General features: G+C 41.1%; 1 protein-coding gene across 2 annotated transcripts; it reads left to right on the top strand.

Moving 5' to 3' along the window:
* Positions 1 to 11,057: 11,057 nt before the first annotated feature.
* cxcl12a (chemokine (C-X-C motif) ligand 12a (stromal cell-derived factor 1)) lies at positions 11,058 to 22,175 on the top strand. Of its 2 annotated transcripts, none has more exons than XM_073025674.1 (4): positions 11,058 to 11,197; positions 13,387 to 13,504; positions 16,834 to 16,900; positions 20,397 to 22,175. In XM_073025674.1, exons 1-4 carry the CDS (start codon positions 11,131 to 11,133, stop codon positions 20,427 to 20,429), a joined length of 285 nt encoding a protein of 94 aa, XP_072881775.1. In that variant the 5' UTR covers positions 11,058 to 11,130; the 3' UTR covers positions 20,430 to 22,175. The 2 variants fall into 2 exon arrangements, with proteins under 2 accessions (XP_072881775.1, XP_072881776.1); XM_073025675.1 differs by having other exon boundaries at positions 16,834 to 16,908.
* Positions 22,176 to 22,798: the final 623 nt, after the last annotated feature.

Genomic DNA, 22,798 nt, shown 5'->3' with positions numbered 1-22,798 from the left:
TCCTGATGAAGGGTCTGGGAAAGAAACATCAATCATTTACTCTTTTTCATAGATGTTGCCTGACCTGCTGAGTTCTTCCAGCATTTTGTGTGTGTTACTCTAGATTCCAGCATCTGCAGATTTTGTCAACTTCATATTCCATCTGGGTAGTCTCCAACCTGACAACATGAGCATTGATTTCTCTAACTTCTGGTAATTATTCCTCCTCTCTTCTCCTTTTTCCATTCCCCATTCTGACTCACCTCTGAGCCCTTCCTTTTTCCTCACCTATCCACAGCCTTTGGTGCCCACTGTCTCCCATAGTCCACTCTCCTCTCCTATCAAATTCCTTCATCTTCAGCCCCTTACCTCTTCCAGCTATCATCTCCAAGCTTCTCACTTCATCCCCCACCCCTCGACCACCCACCCACCTTCCCCATCACCTGCCTTCACCTGTCACCTGCCAGCTTGTACTCCATCCCCTTTCCCATTCTTTTTCTGCCTTCTTCCCCTGTCCTTTCCAGTCCTGACAAAGGCTCTCGGCCCATATCATCGACTGTTTATTCCCTCCATAGATTCTGCCTGGTCTGCTGAGTTCCTCCAGCACTTTTGTGTCTGTTGCTCCAGATTCCAGCATCTGCAGAAACTTTTGTTTGTAACTTGCTCCTCCTTCTGGGATCCTGTACAGTGCCACATCACAGATGACTCATGCCCTTTCATTGTTCTGTGATAAATAGGTTTCATCTATCTTCTCATGTCTGTCTTCCTCTTCTTTTCTCAACCTCTTTCCACCCTTCCCATCAACTCAACATTCCTTGTCAAGTTTCCCATGCTGGCATTAAGTAAAGCTATTAAAATTCTTTCAACTTCTTTTAGCAGTGTCACTCTTGAATCAAACACATGATAAGTAGTAGTGCTCAGTCTTTATTGGAGAAAGATTGGCTTCCCTCCACTTTAATCTTCATAGCCAACCTCTTAGCATCAAACCTTGTTGTTTTTATCAGTCCAGGCCCTGTGGTAAATTGGCTAAATGTCAGTGTGAAGGATGGTGATACTAACATCCCTGCCTTCTTAATGGATTCAGACCAATATCCGTGGACTGGAGGGCAGGGTGGTATATTCCACCATTCTTCTAAAATGCTGCTGTTTCATTCATGTCTGAATCCCAAGCAAGAGAGGAGACATTCCTGCACTTTCATTGTTATTGATGCAACCAGAGGGGAAGTGTATTTCTGACACATGTTTACATTAACTGCTGAGATTACTGGAGAGCCCAGAAATACTTAGACAGTAGGAGAAGAAATCCAGAATTAATTCTTGTGGCTGATAATGCACGAGATTGTGAAGCAGAAATACATCTCAATCCATAAGCAACATGAAATCCCTTTAAATATAGCTAGTGTGAAGTACAGGCTGCTGTGTATGTCCAACATGAACTTTACAGGCCTGACTTTCACTTACCCGCCAAATGTGAAGAGGACAGTAAATGTCTCACACACAATCATTTCATTTCTGCTCTTCAGCCGTCCCTTTCATTAGCGTTTGGTAATGGAGGTCAACCCCATCTGCCTCCTTCAATAACTAAACAGAACCCTTCGGTGATGGATAGCTGAATGACAGGAGGTCAGTAACAAGGTAGGCCAGACAATGCCAAGGATAGGAACACACCAGCAATAAATCTTTGACCCTTTCCCTCCCAGGCATCAAATTCTGCACCAGTGTCTCCTGAGATTCACACCACTTCCAACACTGATCTACCCATGACTTACTTTGCCAATAAAGTCCCATGCCACCAGGTTCAGGAACAGTTATTACCCCTCAACCATCAGGTTCCTGAATTGGTGTGGATAACTTCACTCGCTTTAACTCTGAAAGGATTCCAAAACTCTTAGACTCACTTTCAAGGACTCTACAACTCATGTTCTCAGTGCCATTTATTTTCTTTTTTTATTATTTGCATTATTTGATGCTTTTTCAACATTGGTTTATCTGTGTGTAGTTCTTCATAACTTCTATTGTATTTCATTGTTGCAAGAAAATGACCCCACCTACTCCTATTGCCCAAGCTCATAAATAAGACATAGACAATAAGACATAGACAATAAGACATAGGAGCAGAATTAAGCCACTCAGCCAATGAGTCTCCTCTGTCATTCCATCAAGGCTGATTTATTATCCATCTCAATGCTACATTCTCCTGCCTTTCCACTGTAACCTTTGACGCCCTGACTAAACAAGAATCTATCAACTTCTGCTTTAAATATACCCAATAACTTGGCCTCCACAGGCGTTTGTGGCCATGAATTCCACAGCTTCACCACACTGACAAAAGAAATTCCTCCTCTTCTCCATTCTAAGTGTATGTATCTCTATTCTGAAGCTCTACAGACATCCCACCCTGCAAAAACTCATTTCAGGGAGGTAGCACCACCACCCTGCCCCCCACAACCCCATATCCCTCCCCTGGTCAACCTCCAAGGGTGTATTATACAGGACATTTGATTTCTATTTCTTTTGCAAACTTTCTTTGTACTGTGATGTGGCTTGCTTGGCAGATTTGAGCATTTTGCCAGAAGTCTCAACCTCATAGCAGTCTGTCTCAATGAATTTGTTAAGTTTGCAAGACATCAGATTCACAAGTGTTTTGTGAGACAGCTGACTTCTGAATTCTGTCTTAAAGTACACCTCAGGTCTAGTGACCTTCTCTGTCAGACTTTGGCTTTCTGCTGAAATGAACCGTGAAATACTTGAGCAGCCTCCCTGCACTTAGCCTCCCTGATATGTTGCGGTCCCTAAAAGAAATAAAAGCATTAAGTGTATCCTCATTATATTGTATTATGCAGAAAATGTGACATTAAAATATGTACTTATTATATTATGGAGTCATTTTTTTATTCTATTACAACTTCAAGCAAGTCTACAGGGAGTTTGGTCTCATCACGTAGGACATCAATAGAGTAGCTCCTTAGCAGCTAGCCAGCTAGTTTAAATAACGTTAGCTATGCTAATGAACAAATGACACCTATTAAAGTCACCTCAATATGTATTTTACAGTCATTTAACCCACCATGGGCAATAGAAAAGTCACTTTTACAAACAGTGCAGCGCGCAACACTGTCTTTATTTTTGACCCCTATTAGGCAGGAGAACACTTTAGTGTAGTCTGGGGTGAAGTACGTTTTATATATATTTTTTGGAACACTCTGCCATGGTGCTGCAGGACACTAAACTGAACTGACGGACAATGAAAGAGAGAGAGAGGTCGACTGTAAAGCCCGTTCACAGAGAAAACTGTTTAGCACAAAGAGACCAATCAGGATGCTCCCTCTGTCACTCCCTCGCTACGTCTGTCACTCACTCTCTGTCTCTCTCCCTCTCACTCGCTTGCAAAAAAAAAAAATTGATTTCTGGGATATTGTATATAATTTGTGGGCGTCAGGGACCTGCTATCAATATGCTGGAGACTCCTGGAACTTCCGGGAGAGGTGGGATGTCTGCCTCTATAGGAAACATCCTTTCCACATCCACCCTATCTATTTGATAGATTTTAATGAGATCCCTCCTCTCATTTGTCTAAACTCCAATGAGTACAGGCCCATCAAATGCTCCTCATACCTTAACCCTTTCATTCCTGAAATAATTCTTGTGAACAGCTTCTGGACCCTCCTCAATCTCGCGTATCTTTTCCAAGATGAGGATCCCAAAACTGCTCAGAACAGTCCAAGTGTGGTCTGACCTATCCCTTCCAAACACTGAACATTACATCCTTGTCAAAGTGAATGCTAACATTGCATTTGCCTTCCTTCCATCAACCCAACCTGCAAGTTAACCTTTAATGAACACAAAGTACACTGCAGATGCTGTGGTCAAATCAACACGTACAAACAAGCTGGATGAACTCAGCAGGTCGGGCAGCATCCGTTGAAACGAACAGTCAATGTTTTGGGCCGAGACCTGACGAATGTTCTCAGCCTGAAACTTTGACTGCTCATTTCAACGGATGCTGCCCGACCTGCTGAGTTCATCCAGCCTATTTGTACGTGTTGATTTAACCTTTAAGGAATCCTGCACGAGGACACCCAAATCCCTTTGCACCTCTGATTTTTAAAATTTTCACCCTGTTTGGAAAATAGTCTACACCTTTATTCCTTTGACCAATCTACATGACCATACACATCCCTACAATATGTTCCATCTGCCACTTCTTTGCTCATTCTCCTAATCTGTCTAAATCCTTCTGCAGACTCTCTAATTCTTCAACATTACCTATCCCTCAACCTATCTTTGTATCATCTGCAAACTTGGCCACAAAGCCATCAGTTCTGTTATCCAAATCATTGACATATAATGTGAAAAGAAGCAGTCACAATATTGACCTCTGTGGAGCACCACTTGTCACTGTCAGCCAACCGGAAAAGGCTCCCTTTATTCCCACTCTTTGCCTTCTGCCAGTCAGCCAATTTTCTATCCATGCTAGTATCTTTCCTATGATACTATGTGCTCTTATTAAGCAGTCTCATGAGTGGCACATGGTCAAAGGCCGCCTGAAAATCCAAATAAACAACATCCACTGACTCTCCTTTGCCTATCCTGCACTTTATTTCCTCAAAGAATTCCACCAGATTTGTCAGGCAAGATTTCACCCTAAGGAAACCTTACTGGCTTTGGCCTGCTTTATAATGCACCTCCTTGTACTCCAAAACCTCATCTTAATACTGGAGTCCAACATCTTTCCAACCACTGAAGTCAGGCTAAATAGCCTGTTATTTCCTTTCTTCTGCCTCCCTCTCTTCTTAAAGAGTGGAGTCCTCTGGAACCATTCCTGAATCTAGTGATTCTTGAAAGATCATTACCAATGCCTTCACAATATCTCCAGCCACCTCTTTCGGAACCCTGTGGTGTAGTCTAGGTGACTTATCTACAGTACCTCAGACCTTTCAGTTTTCCAAGCTTCTTCCTAGTAATAGCAATTACACTCATCTCTGCTCCCTGACAATCTTGAATTTCTTGTATACTGCTAATGTCCTCCATAATGAAGACTGATGGAAAATACTCACATGAAGAACGATCCTGTGGACCAAGTAAGAGAGAGTCGCAGATGCCCAACAAGCTGTGTGAACCCATTTCATGGAGGGAGAGAAGAAAAACTGGCAGAAAAACGTGCATGGTTTTGATTTTAAAATACGAGTTTCACATGAAACAGGATAATTTAACATTGAACAATGCCCTATATGCAACTTCAGTTCGTTTAGAACACTCCAGCACAGTACAAGCCCTTCTGCCCACAATGTTGTACTGACATTTTAACCCACTCTAATATCTGTTTAACCCTTCCCTCCCACCCAGCACTCCATTTTTCTATTGTCCATGTGTCTATCGAAGAATTTCTTAAATGCCTCTAACATATTTGCCTCTGCCACCACCCCAAACATTTCTGCACAATTTCACTGTTTCCAGGGGTGCGGACATACAGAACATAAAGCCCTTTGTGACCGCTGAGAAAATCCTGCTGTTGTTCACTTGTAGACATTTTTCACACATTATACTTTGTAGCATTGTGCTAAACCACCAATTAATAGTTAATTGAACAATTTAGTAACAGTAAGATTATATCCACTGGGAATGGAATCCATGCGGCCACAACCAATTTAATTTGAGGTTCTATTAGTGTCAGCTCCACTTACAATTGTACGGAATTTGACAATAATAGTTAGCAGGTTGTGAAGAGTGTGAGCTTGTCTGAACCAGCATACAAATTTACATTTTTGCGTTTGAAATGAAATCTGTCCCCTTGCATGGTAAAACTGTTCCCTCAGCTTGGACTTCATTGTTTGCCTGACATAGTCAGAGTCATAGAACACTACAGTGCACAAACTGGCCCTTCAGCCCATCTAGTCTGTGCCAAACTATTATTCTGCCATGCAGCACTCATTTCCTTGACCAGAGGCATATGCTTATTATCCAGACCCCAAGCTGCAGCACAGCAAGATCAAATCCGTGATTGCCCATTTCCACTTCAGGGAATGACAGGTAACCAAATCCATTGTCACTTTCTACACCTTCACTATTGGTTGAATTGCCTCAGCAGTAATCGAGGCTGAAGGAGAAATCAATGCCAATTAGGTAACTGTCACACACACAGCTCATTCATCACAGACATTGATGAACAATGTCAACAAACAAAATATGCCAAAAAAAAGTCAATTGGGACCAAGCTTAAATAATTGCAGGTGCATGGTCTAATTAATAAATAAATAAATTATGCTAATTTGAATCAATTGAAAGCTGAACCATCAAACAAGTCATAAATTAAAATCAACTCTGGAGACAATTGAGAAAAGAATGTCCACAAATGAGTAATTATAGCTGTAACCTATTTGATTCCTAAATCCAAGAGCCAGATCTGATAGCTTGTTGTTCTGGTGTAATAAATTTAAATTGATATAATCTGGTGCTTTATAAAGTGTACGGTGGTTCCAGCTGGGCTTTCTATATGTTCACAAGTCCTATGGCTGGCTCTGGGGAAAGTTCGAAACCTGCTATTTTGGAGGGGAATGTTCTGTGCTTAAATACACTTAACCAGGGAATCTAATTTCAGTCTCCATTTCAAACAGCACTTGGAGCATGCTGTGTTATCAGAGGAGCTATTCTGTGGCCTTTGGGTGCAAAATATATAGTGACATTACCTCTGCAGAGTGGGAGAATCTTTAACACAAGACATTCTGCAGATGCTGGAAATCCAGAGCAATACACACAAAATGCTGGAAGAACTCAGCAATTTGGGCAGCATCCATAGAGAAGAATTCAGGCATCCGTTAGTCTTGAGAGACCATGGATTTGCGCTTTGGAAAGTTTCCAGGGCACAGGCCTGGGCAAGGTTGTATGGAAGACTGGCTGTTGCCCATGCAGCAAGTCTCCCCTCCCCACGCCACCGATGTTGTTCAAGGGAAGGGCAAGAGCCGATACAGCTTGGCACCGGTGTTGTCGCAGAGCAATGTGTGGTTAAGTGCCTTGCTCAAGGACACAACATGTTGCCTTAGCTGAGGCTCAAACTAGCGACCTTCAGATCTCTAGACCAACGCCTTAGCCACTTGGCCGTGCGCCAATACGGAGAGGAAGAAACAGTCAATATTTGGGGTGGAGCCACTTTATCAGGAAAATGCTTAATGTCCTGCCAATCACCTCCCTGTTACTGAGCACATTGACAAGTGATGTTGCAGGAAAGCAGCATCCATCATCAGGAACCCCACCACACAAGCACATTCTCCCTTCTCGCTGCTGCCATGAGGAAGGAGGTACAGGAGCCTCAGAACCCACACCACCAGGTTCAGGAACAGTTATTACCCCTCAACCATCAGGCTATTGAACCAGAGGGGTAACTTCACTTACCCCACAGCCTATGGACTCGCATTCAAGGACTCTTCATTTCATGTTCTCAATATTCATAGTTTATTTATTTATTATTTTTTATTTGCATATTTGCACAGTTTGTTGTCTTTTGCACACTGGCTGTCTGCCTATTGATTCTATTCTGGTTAGTGGATTTATTGGTATGCCCACAGGAAAATGAACCTCAGGGTTGTATAAGGTAATGTATATGTACTTAGATAATAAATTTACTTTGAACTTTGAACTCTTTGGAGATGCAACATGGTAACTGGTCCTTTCAGCCCAATGAACGCATGAGGCCCAATTACACCCGTGTGACCAATTAACCTACTTATTTTTGAAAGGTGGATAACACTGGAGCAAACCCACACTGTTACAGGGAGGAGGTATGAACATTGAAACGTGCAGTTAAATGTGTTATTTGCATCAAATCAGCGAGGACTGTGCAGTTTGTTAGTGTCAAAGTTGAAAGTAAATTTTATTATCAGATTACATATATGTCACCACATACATTTTCATTTTCCTGTGAGCAAATGCAGTGCCGCTATACCTCTGGCACCAGCATGGCATGCCCACAACTTACTAACCCGAACCTTACATCTTTAGAATGTGGAAGGGAACCAGAGACCAAGAGAAAACCCAGGTGGTCACAGGGAGAACATACAAACTCCATACGGACAGCAGCCAGAATTGAACACCAAATACGTTAAACGCTATGCTACTGTGCCGCCTCTTTTGATTTGTAAAATAAAAAGGCACAATCTAAATGCAGTCAATTGTTCAATGTGAGTTTATTCTTGGAGAAGGGTCTCTATTTTCCGTCAAAACGTGATGGCAAAAAATTATTAAAATATGTTGCAAGATCTCAGCTTACAATGTGTGATTTATCAAAGTACAGTGCACAGTGACACTTGCAGGAGTATTTTCGGGCATTGCAAACTCTTGCTGTGTTACTGAGATCAGCATTGTTTGGTTGCCAAGACCAGAAAAGGAAGTATATTGATTCTCCCTTGTTTCACTTTCCTGCTTAACAGAAATAGAATGGGAAGGAATGTGGTAATGAGTATCTAAGAGAGGAAATGGAGTGATTCCTACCCTGTATAATCGTTGCCAACTTTCTCTCCGAGACCTTCACAGGACTAAAATAATCCACAGTCAGGCACCTTGCTGGCTGATGATGTCACACATTTAGAATTTTCAATAACTTCCAAAGAATTTTATAAAATCATTTTATAATGGTATTTTAATGGCAATGATTGTGAAAGCAGAGGCCAATACGTCATTGTTTGCTTCATGTTTCACAAAGCAGAGAAAATTATTGCCTTTTAGATTTTTGTCCAGAAATTCTTCAAAGAATTGTCTTTTAGTTTAATATGATACAAGAGAGATGAAGAGGTGTGATTTTCACCCTCACATTTGAATTAATGGATTATTGCTGATAAAAGCACCATGTTTGTGAAAACATTTCAAAGGTAAACCAGCACCAGATGTTTTCAATTGCTGTTACTGGGCACTGGAAATAACATCTTAAAGATACTGTGTTCTTAATATTTATGTGTGCACTATCAGGACAATGCTCAATCATTTCACCAATGTAGCTGTGTAAGAGTCCTTATATCAAAAAGCAAAATCAGACTATATAATGGGCTAATTTTACCATGATTGGTAGGTTTCACGTGAATAATAAAGAGACTAAGTAGGTTTTAAATATTAAATTTGGTAACTACACAAGCAGTATCACAAACACGAGGAAATCTGCAGATGTTAGAAATCCAAAGCAACACCCACGTTTCAGGTCGAGATTCCTCCACACAATTAAATGATCTTCTGAGATGGAACGTCGACTTTAATCAAATGGCCATACATCACTCCACATGAACAATGCCATTTCTGATCCTGTCCTTATAGCAGACAGCCTGTATCAACTCGACTTAATTCTACATAATCAGAAATAAACAGTAGCCATTCAGTAACAAGCCATTCCTCTATTACATCCTCTAATTATTCCAATTGTCTTCTGGAATGTATAATTGGAGATTTTTTTTCTTTAAGTGATAAATTTGATGTAACATTGAAATGGAGAAATAAGAATCACAACTTCTTCATTTGCTACTTACCAGTGGAATTATAATCTGGCACAACACAACACAAATGAATCTGCACTCAGTGGCCACTTTATTAGGTATATCTGCTTGTTATCTAATCAGCCAATCTTATGGCAGCAATTCATTGCATAAAAGCATGTAGACATTGTCAAGAGGTTCAGTTGTTGTTGAAACCAAACATTAGAATGTGGAAGAAATGTGATCGAAGTGACCTTGACTGTGGAATGATTGTTGGTGGTTTGAGTATCTCAGAAACTGCTGATCTCCCGGGATTTTCACACAACCGTCCCTAGAATTTACAGAGAATAGTGCAAAAAACAAAAAAATCATTGAGTGGCAATTCTGAGAGTGAAAATGCCTGGTTAAGGAGAGAAGTCAGAGGAGAATGACCAGACTGGCTCAAGCTGACAGAAAGGTGACAGTAACCCAAATAATCACATGTTACAACAGTGGTGCAGAAGAGCATCTCTGAACACACATGTCAGAACTCGAAGTGGATGGGCTACAGCAGCAGAAGACCACAAGTATACACTCAGTGGCCACTTTATTAGGAAAAAGAGTAAATTAGTAAAGTGGCCTCTGAACATAGTTACCAAATTTCATATTTAAGACATGAAGCCTAATAATCATTGATCATTAGCACCCATTTGTTATCTTTGTTTAATCATGCACTGGGCTTTATACTTACAATGTCATCAAGTTCTGATTTGAAAAGTGGTCCATTACTTAGTATGCTACTTTCTTTAATGAAATACGAACAATTCTCATAACTTTTAAATTTTTTGGAATATGGTTTTAGGAGATCTAAAATTTGCTACCAACACACTAACACGGATCACAAAAAATAAATGTCTAAAACAAAAGTCTAGGGTGCCTAGGACTTTACTGTCAGTCACACACACGCACACACAGACGTACGTACACACACACACACACACACACACACACACACACACACACACACACACACACACACACACACACACACACACACACACACACACACACAGTACTGTGCAAAAGCATTAGGCTCAGACAAATAATTCTGTAAAGCAAAGATGCTTTCAAAATAATGAAATGAAAAGTTTCAAGCATCAAAAAATTACTATGAAGAGCAGTAAACAGTCTATGAGAACATGGGTTGTCAAGAAGTGAGCCTGTAGGTTGTGGAATCAGCTCACATTGAAGTGAGTGAAGTTATCCATGCTGGTTCAGGACACTGGTGGTTGTGGGGTCATCACTGTTGCTGAGCCTGGTGGTGTGGAACCCCCTGCCTGAGGGTAGTAGTGGGAAGACAGCGTGGTTTGGATGGTGGGCATCTTGATGATGGGTGCTGTCTTCTTGTGGAAGTGCTCCTTGTAAATATGCTCAGTGGGCTTTTTACATTTTACATTTAATAACAATCTGTTAACCAGCAGCCAAAAACCAGCCGGACAGCATTGTGCTGAAGGTATGTATATTTTAGAAACTGAAAGGTCTCCAGGGATTCTAAGGAAGGAATCACCACATCCTGTCGATTTTCAGATACTGCCCCTAACCCAATCAGAGTCAGTGAGGAGTGGCTTCTGTTAGTATAAATTCAGTTTAAGTCACACTGCTCCTTAGACAGATTCAAAAAGAGATTCTTGTGCAGTCTGAACTTCACTAACAAACGACCATGAGCGTGAGACTGTGTGTAGTGCTGGTCCTGCTGATTGGGGCACTTTGCATCAACTTATCCCAGGGTAAGTGATTACCTTGCTCAAGAACAAATTTGTTGTGATTTTAATGCAGTAAGGAGTGCGGTGTTTGTAGTGTGTACTTTTCTTTCTGTAGAATATGCATTACAATGCACTGAGACGATTCAGAAATACGACAAAAGGTTAGGCAATGAGAATTTATTGTTCAGTTGCTTTCCAAATGAAATGATTATTTCATCTTTTTGCTTGACAATGACAATATGTTTGGGGCCATGTTTTGCAATTTACTGAGCAATAAATCATCAAAATTTATGTCTTTGTAAATGCCGCTTTCACTGTAGTCTCTCAAACATCCTGCAGATGTAGAAAGTCCTTTATTTAATCCTGTGTAATCATTACAAACAAGATTCTGTGGAGCAGAATACAAAGTAGGTGCAAGCTGTCAAACTGCCCTCCTGGGAGATGTGCAAATGTTTACCCGATTTCCAACGACACTGGGTTAATTCCTAAAACCCTGGCAGTTACACATTTGCTGCAGTTTAAGAACCATCCATCAATTGTGTTCAGTGTTTTAAAACTGCATCAGCATGTGTTACTAAAGCTTGAAATGGCTAAAAGATTTGTCCAAAACACCTCTAATAAAAACTGATTGACAGCTGTCATCAAGCACCAATGAAATGATAGGACCAGTGAATGACAAATTATGGGTTTAGAACAGTTCACTCTCTCTGGCCTTTTGGCTAATTTTGTATCTGTGGTTGAATGAGCAGGGTTCCGAAATGTTCTGAATCACAGCCTTGTGTAGGTGGTGAGAGTCAACTCACAGTTTGAGTTATTGGTCCACCTCATGTTGGTCCAACCAACCTGGCAGTTTCTCAGTGATTCTGATCTGTTGCATGTATATTCTATTAAGCGGCTCTTGGCCTCGGTGTAAAACATTGTGCAAAGTTGGAGCTGTGTCAGTGGACTACATACAAAGCAGGTCATTAGAGGAGTAATTTATTACAGATACCATAAAGTCCCCGGAATCTGGTAAAAACATCCACCAGTCAGAAGCCGATGAATTCAACACATTATTACATTTCAACAAAATACAAGGAAAGAATTTCTCTTTGAGAGTAACTGAGTGTGAGCATATCAGTTGTACTTCAATTCAAAGCCCAGCTTGTTTGGCATCAGAGTTAGAACCAGGTTTATTATCACTGACATACTGTATATTGGGAATCTGTCCTGATGTCCTGAGATGTAAATGCTGCTTGACCTGCTGAGTTCCTCGAGCATCTTGTGTGTGTTGCTTTATACTTCCAGCATCTGCAGAATCTCTTGTGATTATGCAGTGAAATTTGTTGTTCTGCAGCAGCAGTACTGTACAATACATAAACATTACTATAATTTATTATAAGAATATTTAAGAAAATAAATAAACCAAGCAAGAAGAAAGTAGTGTTCATGGGTTCAGGAATCTGATAGTGGAGGGGAAGAAGCCATTCGTAAAACATTGAGTGCATGCCTCTGGGCTCCTGTACCTCCTCACTGTTGATAACAATGACAGGGTACATGTACTAGATGGAGGGGGTCTTTCATGATGGATGCCTGGAATTAAATGCAGGGACATAAATACACCCAGCAGAAGACAATACTCCACTTGTTCCTCTCTCGACATCCTCATAAAATACCTTCTTTAAAATTTCCATCAGATCACTTTATTGCTCCAGTGACAGACAACCTAAGAAACTAAAGAGTAGGCACATTTGAATCCAATCAGAATGAAATGTAATATTCCCAGCCAAGATGACGACAACACATTTTTCATGAAACTCTCGTTCAAGGAGAACTTGTCCAATTTGGCCCCTATTTAGCATTTTGGGGTGAAATACAGTCACTACCTGCTCCAGAAAATAGTAATTCAGTTTCTGTCTGTGATCTATAGCTGTTATGAATTTATACAAATATGGCTGATCAGTATTATGCTATATTCTCAGGTTTTTGGATCTGAATCAAAGTTTTGGGAAACCACATCATATTACCTACTTAATGTCAATTAGATACGGGCACTAAAATCTGGCTTTCCAACAAGGCACACATCCAATAAATGAGTTAGAAAATTGCTTCCAAAGAGCCGTGTTTAGAAACTGAGAGTGAACACCCACATTGAAGTCCCGAATAAATGAACCTGAATAAAGATAGGACAACTTAGTTAACGGATCCTTTCTCTTTCCCTTGTCTCCGCACAGCGAAGCCGACTGCGGTTCTGAACCGGTGCATGTGCAGAGGAGGAGCAGCTCAAATCAATGTACGAAACATCAAAGGGCTGCAACTTATCCCCATCCCAAACTGCCCAATCCAGCTCATGTGAGTATGAACACCTCGCATTCAGATTCATGTACATTGAAACAAATGTGTCATTTGTATTAACAGCCAACACACCCGAGGGTGGTCTGGGGGCAGCCCATAAGAGTCACCACACATTCCTGCACCAACATAGCTTGCCCATCATGTGCAGCAGAGCTACCCGGAACATAACAAACCAAACTACCAAGTGATAAAGCAAAACAAGTCCCATTCTCCCTCCCACATACACAGTCCTTCAACCCAGGACGGGCCAGTTTCTTTGGCCTCCAGCCTCCGGTGGACTCACAAATTCACAAAGATTGGTCATTTGACTTTCCCAGAATGCTACCCCTTGCCACCATTTAGAACACAGAGCATAGGACAATACAGCACAGGAACAGGCTCCTCGGCCCACAAAATTGTGCCAAACCAATTAAATTAGTAATCAAATGGCAAACTAAATTAATCCCCTCTGCCCTCATGATACCCATGTCCTTCCACTTTCCTCACATGTATGTGTATATCTAAACAGCTCACAAACGTCCCTAATGTATCTATCTGCCTCTACCATCACCCAGGCAGCACATTCCAGACACCCACCACTCTCTGTGCAAAAAAACTTGCCCCTCACGCCTCCTTTGAAATTACCCCCTCACCTTCAATGGATATTTCAACCCTGGGAAAAAGATACTCCCTGTCTACTCTATCAATGCCTCTCAAAACCTCACAAACCTCTATCAGATCTCTCCTCGGCCTCTGCCACTCTGGAGAAAACATTCCAAGTTTGTCCAACCTCTTGTCATAGCAAACAATAGAAAATCTGCGGATGCTGGAAATCTGAGCAACACACACAAAATGCTGAAGGAACTCAGCAGGCCAGGCAGCATTTCAGGCCGAAACCCTTCAGCAGGACTGGAGAAAAATTGCTGAGGAGTAGATTTAAAACACTTGGCCGTCCATTGCCTCCCTTTTGTTATAGCACGTGCCCTCTAATCCAGGCAGCATCCAGGTAAACATCTGCACCCTGTCCAAAGACCCCAACTCCACATCCTTTCTATAATGGGGCTTTTTAAGGATGAAGCATATACAATGGGCACCATGGGAGTGTAGCGATTAGTATAGCACTATTGCAGCTCATGGCGGTGTTGTTCAAAGTTCAACCTCGGCATCCTCTGTCTCTGTACATCCTTCCTGTGGAATGTGTGGATTTTCCTCTGGTGACCTGGTTCCCTCCCACAGTGCAAAGACGTATCAATTGGTAGGTTAATCGGTCATTGTAAATTGCCCGATGATTAAGTTAGGCTCAAATCAGGGCCTGCTGGCAGTGTGTCTCAAAAGGGTTGAAAGGTCTGTTCCATGCATATCTCTAAAGCAAAGGAAAAAAAACTGACATCAACTCTCTGCCCACTTGCTGCACTGGGGTGCCTGTTCCTCAGGTAATCAAACTCAGACTAACATTTCCTGTAGAAACTGGTGGACCATTCAATCTGCAAGCAAAGACATCACTGTCTTCTGTAGCTGGTTTACACAGGAGTACTCACAGTTATAGAGAAGGGGCAGAAAGAAAAGATTAAGCAAAGTCAAAGTAACAATAATTTTTTTTATCAAGGTATGTACATGTCACAGGATCAATTTTCTTGTGGGCATTCAAAGGAAGATAAACAATTTCAATAGAATTTATGAAAAACTATATATAAATAATGACTGAGAAACAACCAATGTGCAAAAGAAGACAAATTGTAGGAATAAAATATACAGTATATATTTTCTATATCAAGAAGTTCTTGATTAGCCAGGGCATCAAAGGGTATGGGGAGAAGGCAGGGGAGTGAGGATGACCGGAAGAATTGGATCAGCCCATGATTGAATGGTGGAGCAGACTTGATGGGCCGAATGGCCTGCTTCTGCTCCTATATCTTATGATGGATGCTGCTTTCTCGTGACAGCACTCCATGTAGATGCACGCAATGGTAATCAACTAAATAACCACATGTGTGCCCTGTTCAAAATTCAAGATTTGCAGATCTCATCCAGAAAGATCATGACACAAAAATAATTTTACCAAAGCCTTTCTCTATTTTGTCCAGATTTATTGCCTAAAATTTATTGCCCAAAGTAATTGGCTTAATTCTGTCAGAATGTACAGGATACATACAAACATCTGGCCTGTGTGTGTGACCGGTCACAAATGCTTTGCACAGGCCTAGAGATTTTATAGGACCTGAAGGCAGTTCAGTCTAGTGTCCAGTAAGGAATATCCATGCCAACAGAATGAATATTATGCACTGATGCTGTGATAATGTCATTACTTAGAGTAAGATACTAAATGATCAGTAAATCACCTTATTAGGGCAGAGAACAATGAATTCTCATGTTTCTCCATTTATAGGGATTTATGCGAGAAGTAATTGACTTGCATGTAAACTAGAAATTATTTATTAATGCTGGGGAATTTATTCTTTTATTAAATCAAATTGACAAATAATGTGGAAATATTTCTGAGAACCAACAGTTCTGCAGAATTTGTACGTGTCTGGAACAAAGAAGTCGGCAGGAAAATTCATTGTGGACACTACCCACAAGTTTCTTCCCCCAAAGAGTTAATCTGAGCAACCATTGTAGTTAGACACCCCACACCCCCTTCCATTACCCCATCACTACAATGTAAACACTTTAAACAAGTTTCTGTAATGCTGTTTACATAGTTAGAGCTTTATTGTCATGGAGAACAAAATAAAGTATTAACAATGTTAACAAAATTATAGAACATGGTTTAAAGTGTAGATACATTGTAAATGCATGCTGATATTCACTGTATGTATTTATGCACATTTTAATCCATATCCATACATTAATCTCTAACTTTATTATATATAATTCTTTATTCTTTATGATTGTTATTACCAACATTCCACAGCAAATTCCTAATACATGTTTTATGGGTTTGGGATACAGCACGGAATTGGCCCTTGTGGCCCTTGAGTCACACAGCCCAGCAACCTCTGATTTAACCCAACACTAATCATGGGACAATTTACAAAGGCTAATTAACCTATCAACTGGTATGTCTTTGGAATGTGGGAGGAAGCCAGTGCGGTAAAGGGTTTGTACTTTCTCCCTGTGACCATGTTGGTTTCCTCACGATGATGTAAATACTTATGGTGAATAAAGTTGATCCTTGATACTTGATTCTTAAGTTGTGGATCTAAGCTCTCAATCAACGTGTTGTTGACTTATTTAACATAACTAGTAATAGAATAAAAGATCATTGTTACTCGCTTCTGCTTGAGTTTAGAGAATGTTTAGACTATTTCTGTCCATAATTCTAAACTTTTTGTTTTGTGTTACAGAGCCACTTTGAAGACCGGGCGGAAAATTTGTCTTCATTCCAAATTTTTGTCCCTTTGGAGAAACAAGGTAAATAGGTAAGGGTGAAGGCTTTCCATCTTAACAAACCAGCAGCAAGTTTAAGTGAGCAACCACAAAATTAGCTGCTGAAGTAAGATTTGTATGCTAAGGATATTGTATGCAATATCACGAGTCCCCAGAGAGCTTGAGGGTGAGAGCGGGCTTGTGTTGTGTGGCATGGTTGTGATTTTGAAAATACAGCATAAAGCCTGTGCATCGAACACTCCCCTGCTAAATGGTAATCAAAACAAAAATTTAAAAACATGACCGCATCATAAGTGACTTAACTGAATAATTATTAACTGTACCGTTAGAAAAAGTGAATAATTATTAACCATGCCACCAGGAAAAGCGCCCCTAAAATCAGGCTAATGTCTCTGGCATGTTCCACTGAAAGGCCAGCAAGGTCACTGAATAACCCTCCCAAGAAAATTTCCTATTTACCCGTACCCTGCTCTTGTGGTGCTGCCCCCCGGACAGAGTGACATTCCTGCAGTACCATCCCTCTGACAATGCGACACTGCCTCAGTACTGTCCTCAAACATTAAAAAGATATGTTGAAGTCACTGAAATGGGACTTTTGCCCACAAACGTCCTGATTGGGAGTAGGGAACAGAGGAATGTGGTTGGATGTGGAGGCACCACACTTCTGATTCGCCAAGTGACTTCTTTCACTCCTGAATTTTCGAAGACTATTTAAAAATATGATTTGATGTTGGCATAATTAGATTCTGAGAGTAATTTTGTTGTTGTTGGAAGTTTTATTAATCAGAATGGTGGTATTGGTCTGGAATGTAGTACAGCTGGCTTCTGTCCGTGTTGTTTGCAGACTCAATGTATCTGCCAAACCTTTGACAGGCTTCTATGGGAACCGTGCTCCCTTCCTGACTTGACTTGCTGGATGGGCATGCTCTCGACATCTCGGTCCTTTCAGACTCTGCATCAGATACTCTCCGGTTTACCATCACTTCACGCTGAAGGCCTGTGTTTAGGGAGTGCACCTGAAGCTTTGTAAGCCATTGGTCAGACCACACGGAGTTTTGGGATCCTTTCCTAAGAAAAGATGTGCTGTCATTGGAGAGGGTCCAGCGGAAGTTCACAAAAATTATCCTGAGAATGATAGGATTAACATACTAGAAGTGTTTGATCTGTATTCACTGGAATTTAGAAAGATGAGTGGTGAATTTGATTGAATGCTGAAAGACCTAGATAGAGTGGGTGTGGAGATGTTTCCAACAGTGGGAGAGTCTAGAACCTGAGGTCACAGCCTCTGAATACAAGCACATTCTTTTAGAACCGAGAAGAGGAGGAATTTCTTTCGAGAGTAATGAATCTGTAGAATTCATTGCCACAAATAGCTCTGGAAGCCAAGAGATTATATTTAAAGTAGTGTTTGATAGGTTTCTGATTAGTAAGAGTGTAAAAGGTTACAGGAAGAAGACAGGAGAATGGGACTGAGAAGGAAATTAAATCAGCCATGATGGAATGACAGCGCTGACTTGATGGACTGAGTGGCCTAATTCTGCTCCTGGGTTTTATAGTCATTTGTTTACCTTGCACTGGTACTGTAAGGAATGCTTAATAAGTAAAAGTTCTGATAGTCTGCTCACCACCCATCCAGAACAGTTCAAGCTGAAACCTAGCTACTAATGTCAGCAGGAACGGCGGAAACATCTGTTACTAATTACGAAACCCAATCCAGAGTCTGGAATTTTCTGCGATCAAGGAACAATGTTCCAGTCACTTCCACATTCCTCAAGCTCCCCTCCTGATTGAACCCACTTTCACTGCTCTTTGGGGACAATGGCTATAGGCACTCACACATCAGCCTCAGTTGCAAGTCCCGTAGTTACTTGACCATGGAGGGGAGAGTGTCTCTGCCAGTCTAACCACATCTACCTCACACAGAGACATGCGTTGGATGTTTGAGTTACCAATTCTCACTGAGAACTTCTCCCTGAGCAAGGTCGGTGGCAACATCATCAGTGATCACTCCTTGTCTGAGCACACACTGGGGATTCAACCTACAACCTGCCAAAGACATGCTTCTCTCAATCGTTGTGATGAGACTACACCGGACCAACACAATGTAGTTATGGTGTCAAACTCACTGTCAAATAACCATTAATTTTCACTGCTGTGCTGGTCAAGATTCAAGATTCGAGATTCAGGCTTGTTTACTGTCATCCGTCAGTAAACAAGCATCAAGGAGAATGAAATGATTGTTACTCTGGATCTGATGCAGCATAAAAGACAATAAATATAAATATAAAAGCAATGCTATAAAACACAGCGTACAAGTAACTGGTAAGTGTGGCTGTATATACATAAGATTGGCTTAGACTCATGATATGGTATATATCATAATATATGATTATTGATTAGTATAGATTGATTATCTGTACATATGGTGACTCTGACAGGATACTGGAAAGTGACAAAGTGATTCTTGACAAGAGGAACTCTTCTAGATAGTAACAGGGCTTCTGAAAACACAGTAGAACACTCTGATAAAACACACATGCACACTATGGCTCCCTAGTTAATGTTCAAAGTTCAGAATTCAAAGTATCGAAGTAAACTTTATGCATATATGTCATCACATACAACCCTGATATTCATTTTCCTGCAGGCATATTCAGCAGATCTATAGAATAATAATGATAACAGGATCGGTGAAGGATCAACTAGAGTGCAGAAGACAACAAACTGTGCAAATACAAATATTTATTGGCATTATCAATAAATAGCAATAAATAACAAGTACATGAGATAATGAGATAATGAGACTTTAAAGTGAGTTTATTGTTTGTGGGAGCATCCCAATGGATGGGCAAGTGAGTGTAGTTATTCTCTTTTGTTCAAGAACCTGATGGCTGAGGGGTAGGAACTGTTCTTGAATATGGTGGTGCAAGTCCTGAAGTTCTTGTACCTTCTACCTCATGGCAGCAGCGAGCAAAGAGCTTGGCCTGGGTGGTGAGCTGAGAACCTTTGTTTTAGGATTTCTATGCCCGCGGTCTGCTTTATGCATCAGCAGACCCTGTTCAGGACCATTTGTTCCACCCCCATCAGGGAGGAGGCTACATCCACATCAGGACCTTCAGACTCAAAGACAGTTACTTTCCCCAAGCAGTAAGGCTGATCAACACCTCCACCCACTAACCCACCCCTCCACTCCCCTAGCCACCACTACTTTATCATTTCCTGTCAGAGTGATCTTATGACTCACTGTGGACATACAATCGATCTATGTATATAAACTATCTTATGCATTTATAATTTTGTGTTTTTTAATTATTGTGTTCTTTATCTTATTGTGTTTTTATTGTACTGCATCAGATCCAGAGTAACAATTATTTTATTCTCCTTTACACTTGTGAACTGGAAATGACATTAAACAATCTTGAATCTGGTCCCCTACGAGGACTGTATTAAGGAGATTATTGTGCTGAGTTTCCTGATAATTATTTTCCTCTTGACTGAACTCCTACTGTTTATCTTACAGACAGTCCAAGATGTGAATGAGGGCAGAAAATAAAGCCATAAGCCACCGGAGTGCACGCTCACACCAACAATGCCCCGCGTACTGTCACGTTTCTGTCTCATCGCCAGCCTGCCTCGACCGCTTCGCAAGGCTCCACACCCAACCCTCTGTCCACTACATGCCGAATCCAGCTAGCTGTACCATGGTGCACGCACGCATACATTTGTCAGCGGTGCCGTTGATATTTTTTTAAATAGAGCACCTCCAAGTATATTTTGTGCTGTCCATCTCCAAGGCAAGCTCACGGGGTTAGATGTTATTGTTAAGATAAATTGTGACGGGCTCCAGGATAATGGAGAACCCCTGGTCAGTGGTACCAAACACATTTCAGTGATGCATCAGCCTGTTACGTTTGGCCTGTGGAGAACAGCTCCCTGTTGCTGTCATCCTATATGTTTGGAATCACTAACAGATGAAAAACTTCTCATTATAGTGGCCTCCTGGGTAGCTGCTGCCAAATATTGTTGATCAGACTGAATTTCTTATTGAAAGAAATTACTGCTCCATGTCTGCAAAGTTAATACATTCATGCAACACCAGGTGGGATGATTTCTAGGGATGATTCCTTCTGGCAGGTCTAAAGCTATAGGAGGGTAAACGGGAATTTCTTCCTTGCTTTGCTGAGAATTCCCATCTCAACAGTAGCAGGGATCCCGGTGACAGGGTTAAGCACCACGAGGAGATGGAGAGCAGTACCGTCATACTAGCAATCTGATCACTCCAATCCTCATGTTCCCCTTGCTGGAAGCTTGTTTCCAGAGCCCAGTTGTCCATGTTAGGTGGATGGAGCCTTGCTCTTGGATTTTGCCCAGAGTCACCTCTGGTGGGTTCACAAGGACCAATCAATGTTCAGTGACTGCCATGGTTTTCCCCTCTGTGGGGAAGAGTGGGGCCACTTAATAGAGTCTCCCAGTTACAGCTTGGCTCAGATCAGGAGCTCACCATCTGTGGCAGGCATTGACTCTGAACTTCTGCTTTGTAGTATGGGGTCAGATCTGTTCCTCAGAGGCAGGCAGCCTTTCAACAACGTGCTACCTAACTCAGTCCAACCAGACTCGAGATCCAGCCAGGCCTTTAGATGGAGAATGAATGGTATTGATGGACTGACTAAATCTTGTCCTCCATCTTGGGAGTCATTACTCTGAACCTTAGACTACAAACCCACCGTTTATTGGCTACCTTTGCAAATCACAGCTACTGATAGATGGAAACCATTGTAAACAGACTTTAGGATTGCCATTGGAGTATGTTATTGCTTTTTTGTACATATTGGAATTTACTAACTACTCCTCTTGTTATGTGCAAGTTTTTCCAAACCACCCTTAAACTGGTTCAGTGGAAACTGAGCAAAAGCTTCTGATTTTCTCACATGGTGCCTAAAAACCATCGATGTCTCTTTCCTCATTGTGTCTTTCCCCATTATGTCCCATAAAATGTGAACATTTAACAGAGATCTGTCTTCAAGAACCAAAGTTTAACACTTTTTCTCCTTGAAAGAAGAACAATTGTAACAACTGATTGTCCAAGCAACATCTTGCACATCTGATGTGCTGAGTGCTGTGTGTCTTTTCACTGTACATTTGTCATTGAAATGTTATTGCTTCTTTTTAAAGAAAAGGAATATAATTGAAGCTGTCATATTCTACTAATTGAAAGACATGGACTACTTTTTTATACTGTTTCTTTGTAACAAATTGCAATACTTTTTTACAGAATAAACTTTTTAAGTAGTTATAAAAATCTGTCTTCATTATTTGTTAACTGCATTTTCAAGGCAAGTCAAGTTTATTGTCATTTAACTATATGCATGTATACCGTCAAACAAGACGTTTCTCTGAACCAGTGTAGTACACATAACACACATATAACACACAATAACTTATGAAAGTAAGGATGAAATCTACAAATGAATTACACATAAATAAACAAATTAAATGTATAAATTAAATATTGTAGGTACAGAACAGATTAACCAGTGACACTTTGAATGCGGTGCAGCAGGGAGTTCAGAAGCCTAATGGCCTGAGACAAGAAACTGTTTCCCATATTGACCATTCTTGTTTTTATGCGTCAGAGTCTCCTGCCCGATAGTAGAAAGTCAAAGAGGATGCTGGATGGATAGCTGGGAATCTTAGTAATACCAAGGGCCCTGCATACGCAGCTCTCCTGATAAATGTCTCCGATGGATGTAGGGAGACAGACGCCTATGATGCCTTTGGCCTTTCTCACAGTCCTGTGTAGGGACTTCTGGTCCGATGCTCGGCTGCTCCTATACCAGACAGAGGAGCAACTTGTCAGAATGGTCTCAATGGTGCTCCTATAAAATGTCTTTAAGATAGGACGGGGAGCCTTACTTGCCTCAA

The sequence above is a fragment of the Hemitrygon akajei genome, chromosome 21, assembly GCF_048418815.1.
Source record: "Hemitrygon akajei chromosome 21, sHemAka1.3, whole genome shotgun sequence".
NCBI classification, from domain to species: domain Eukaryota; kingdom Metazoa; phylum Chordata; class Chondrichthyes; order Myliobatiformes; family Dasyatidae; genus Hemitrygon; species Hemitrygon akajei.
The sequence above is the reverse complement of the archived record's forward strand: the minus strand, read 5'-3'. Positions and strand labels throughout refer to the sequence as shown.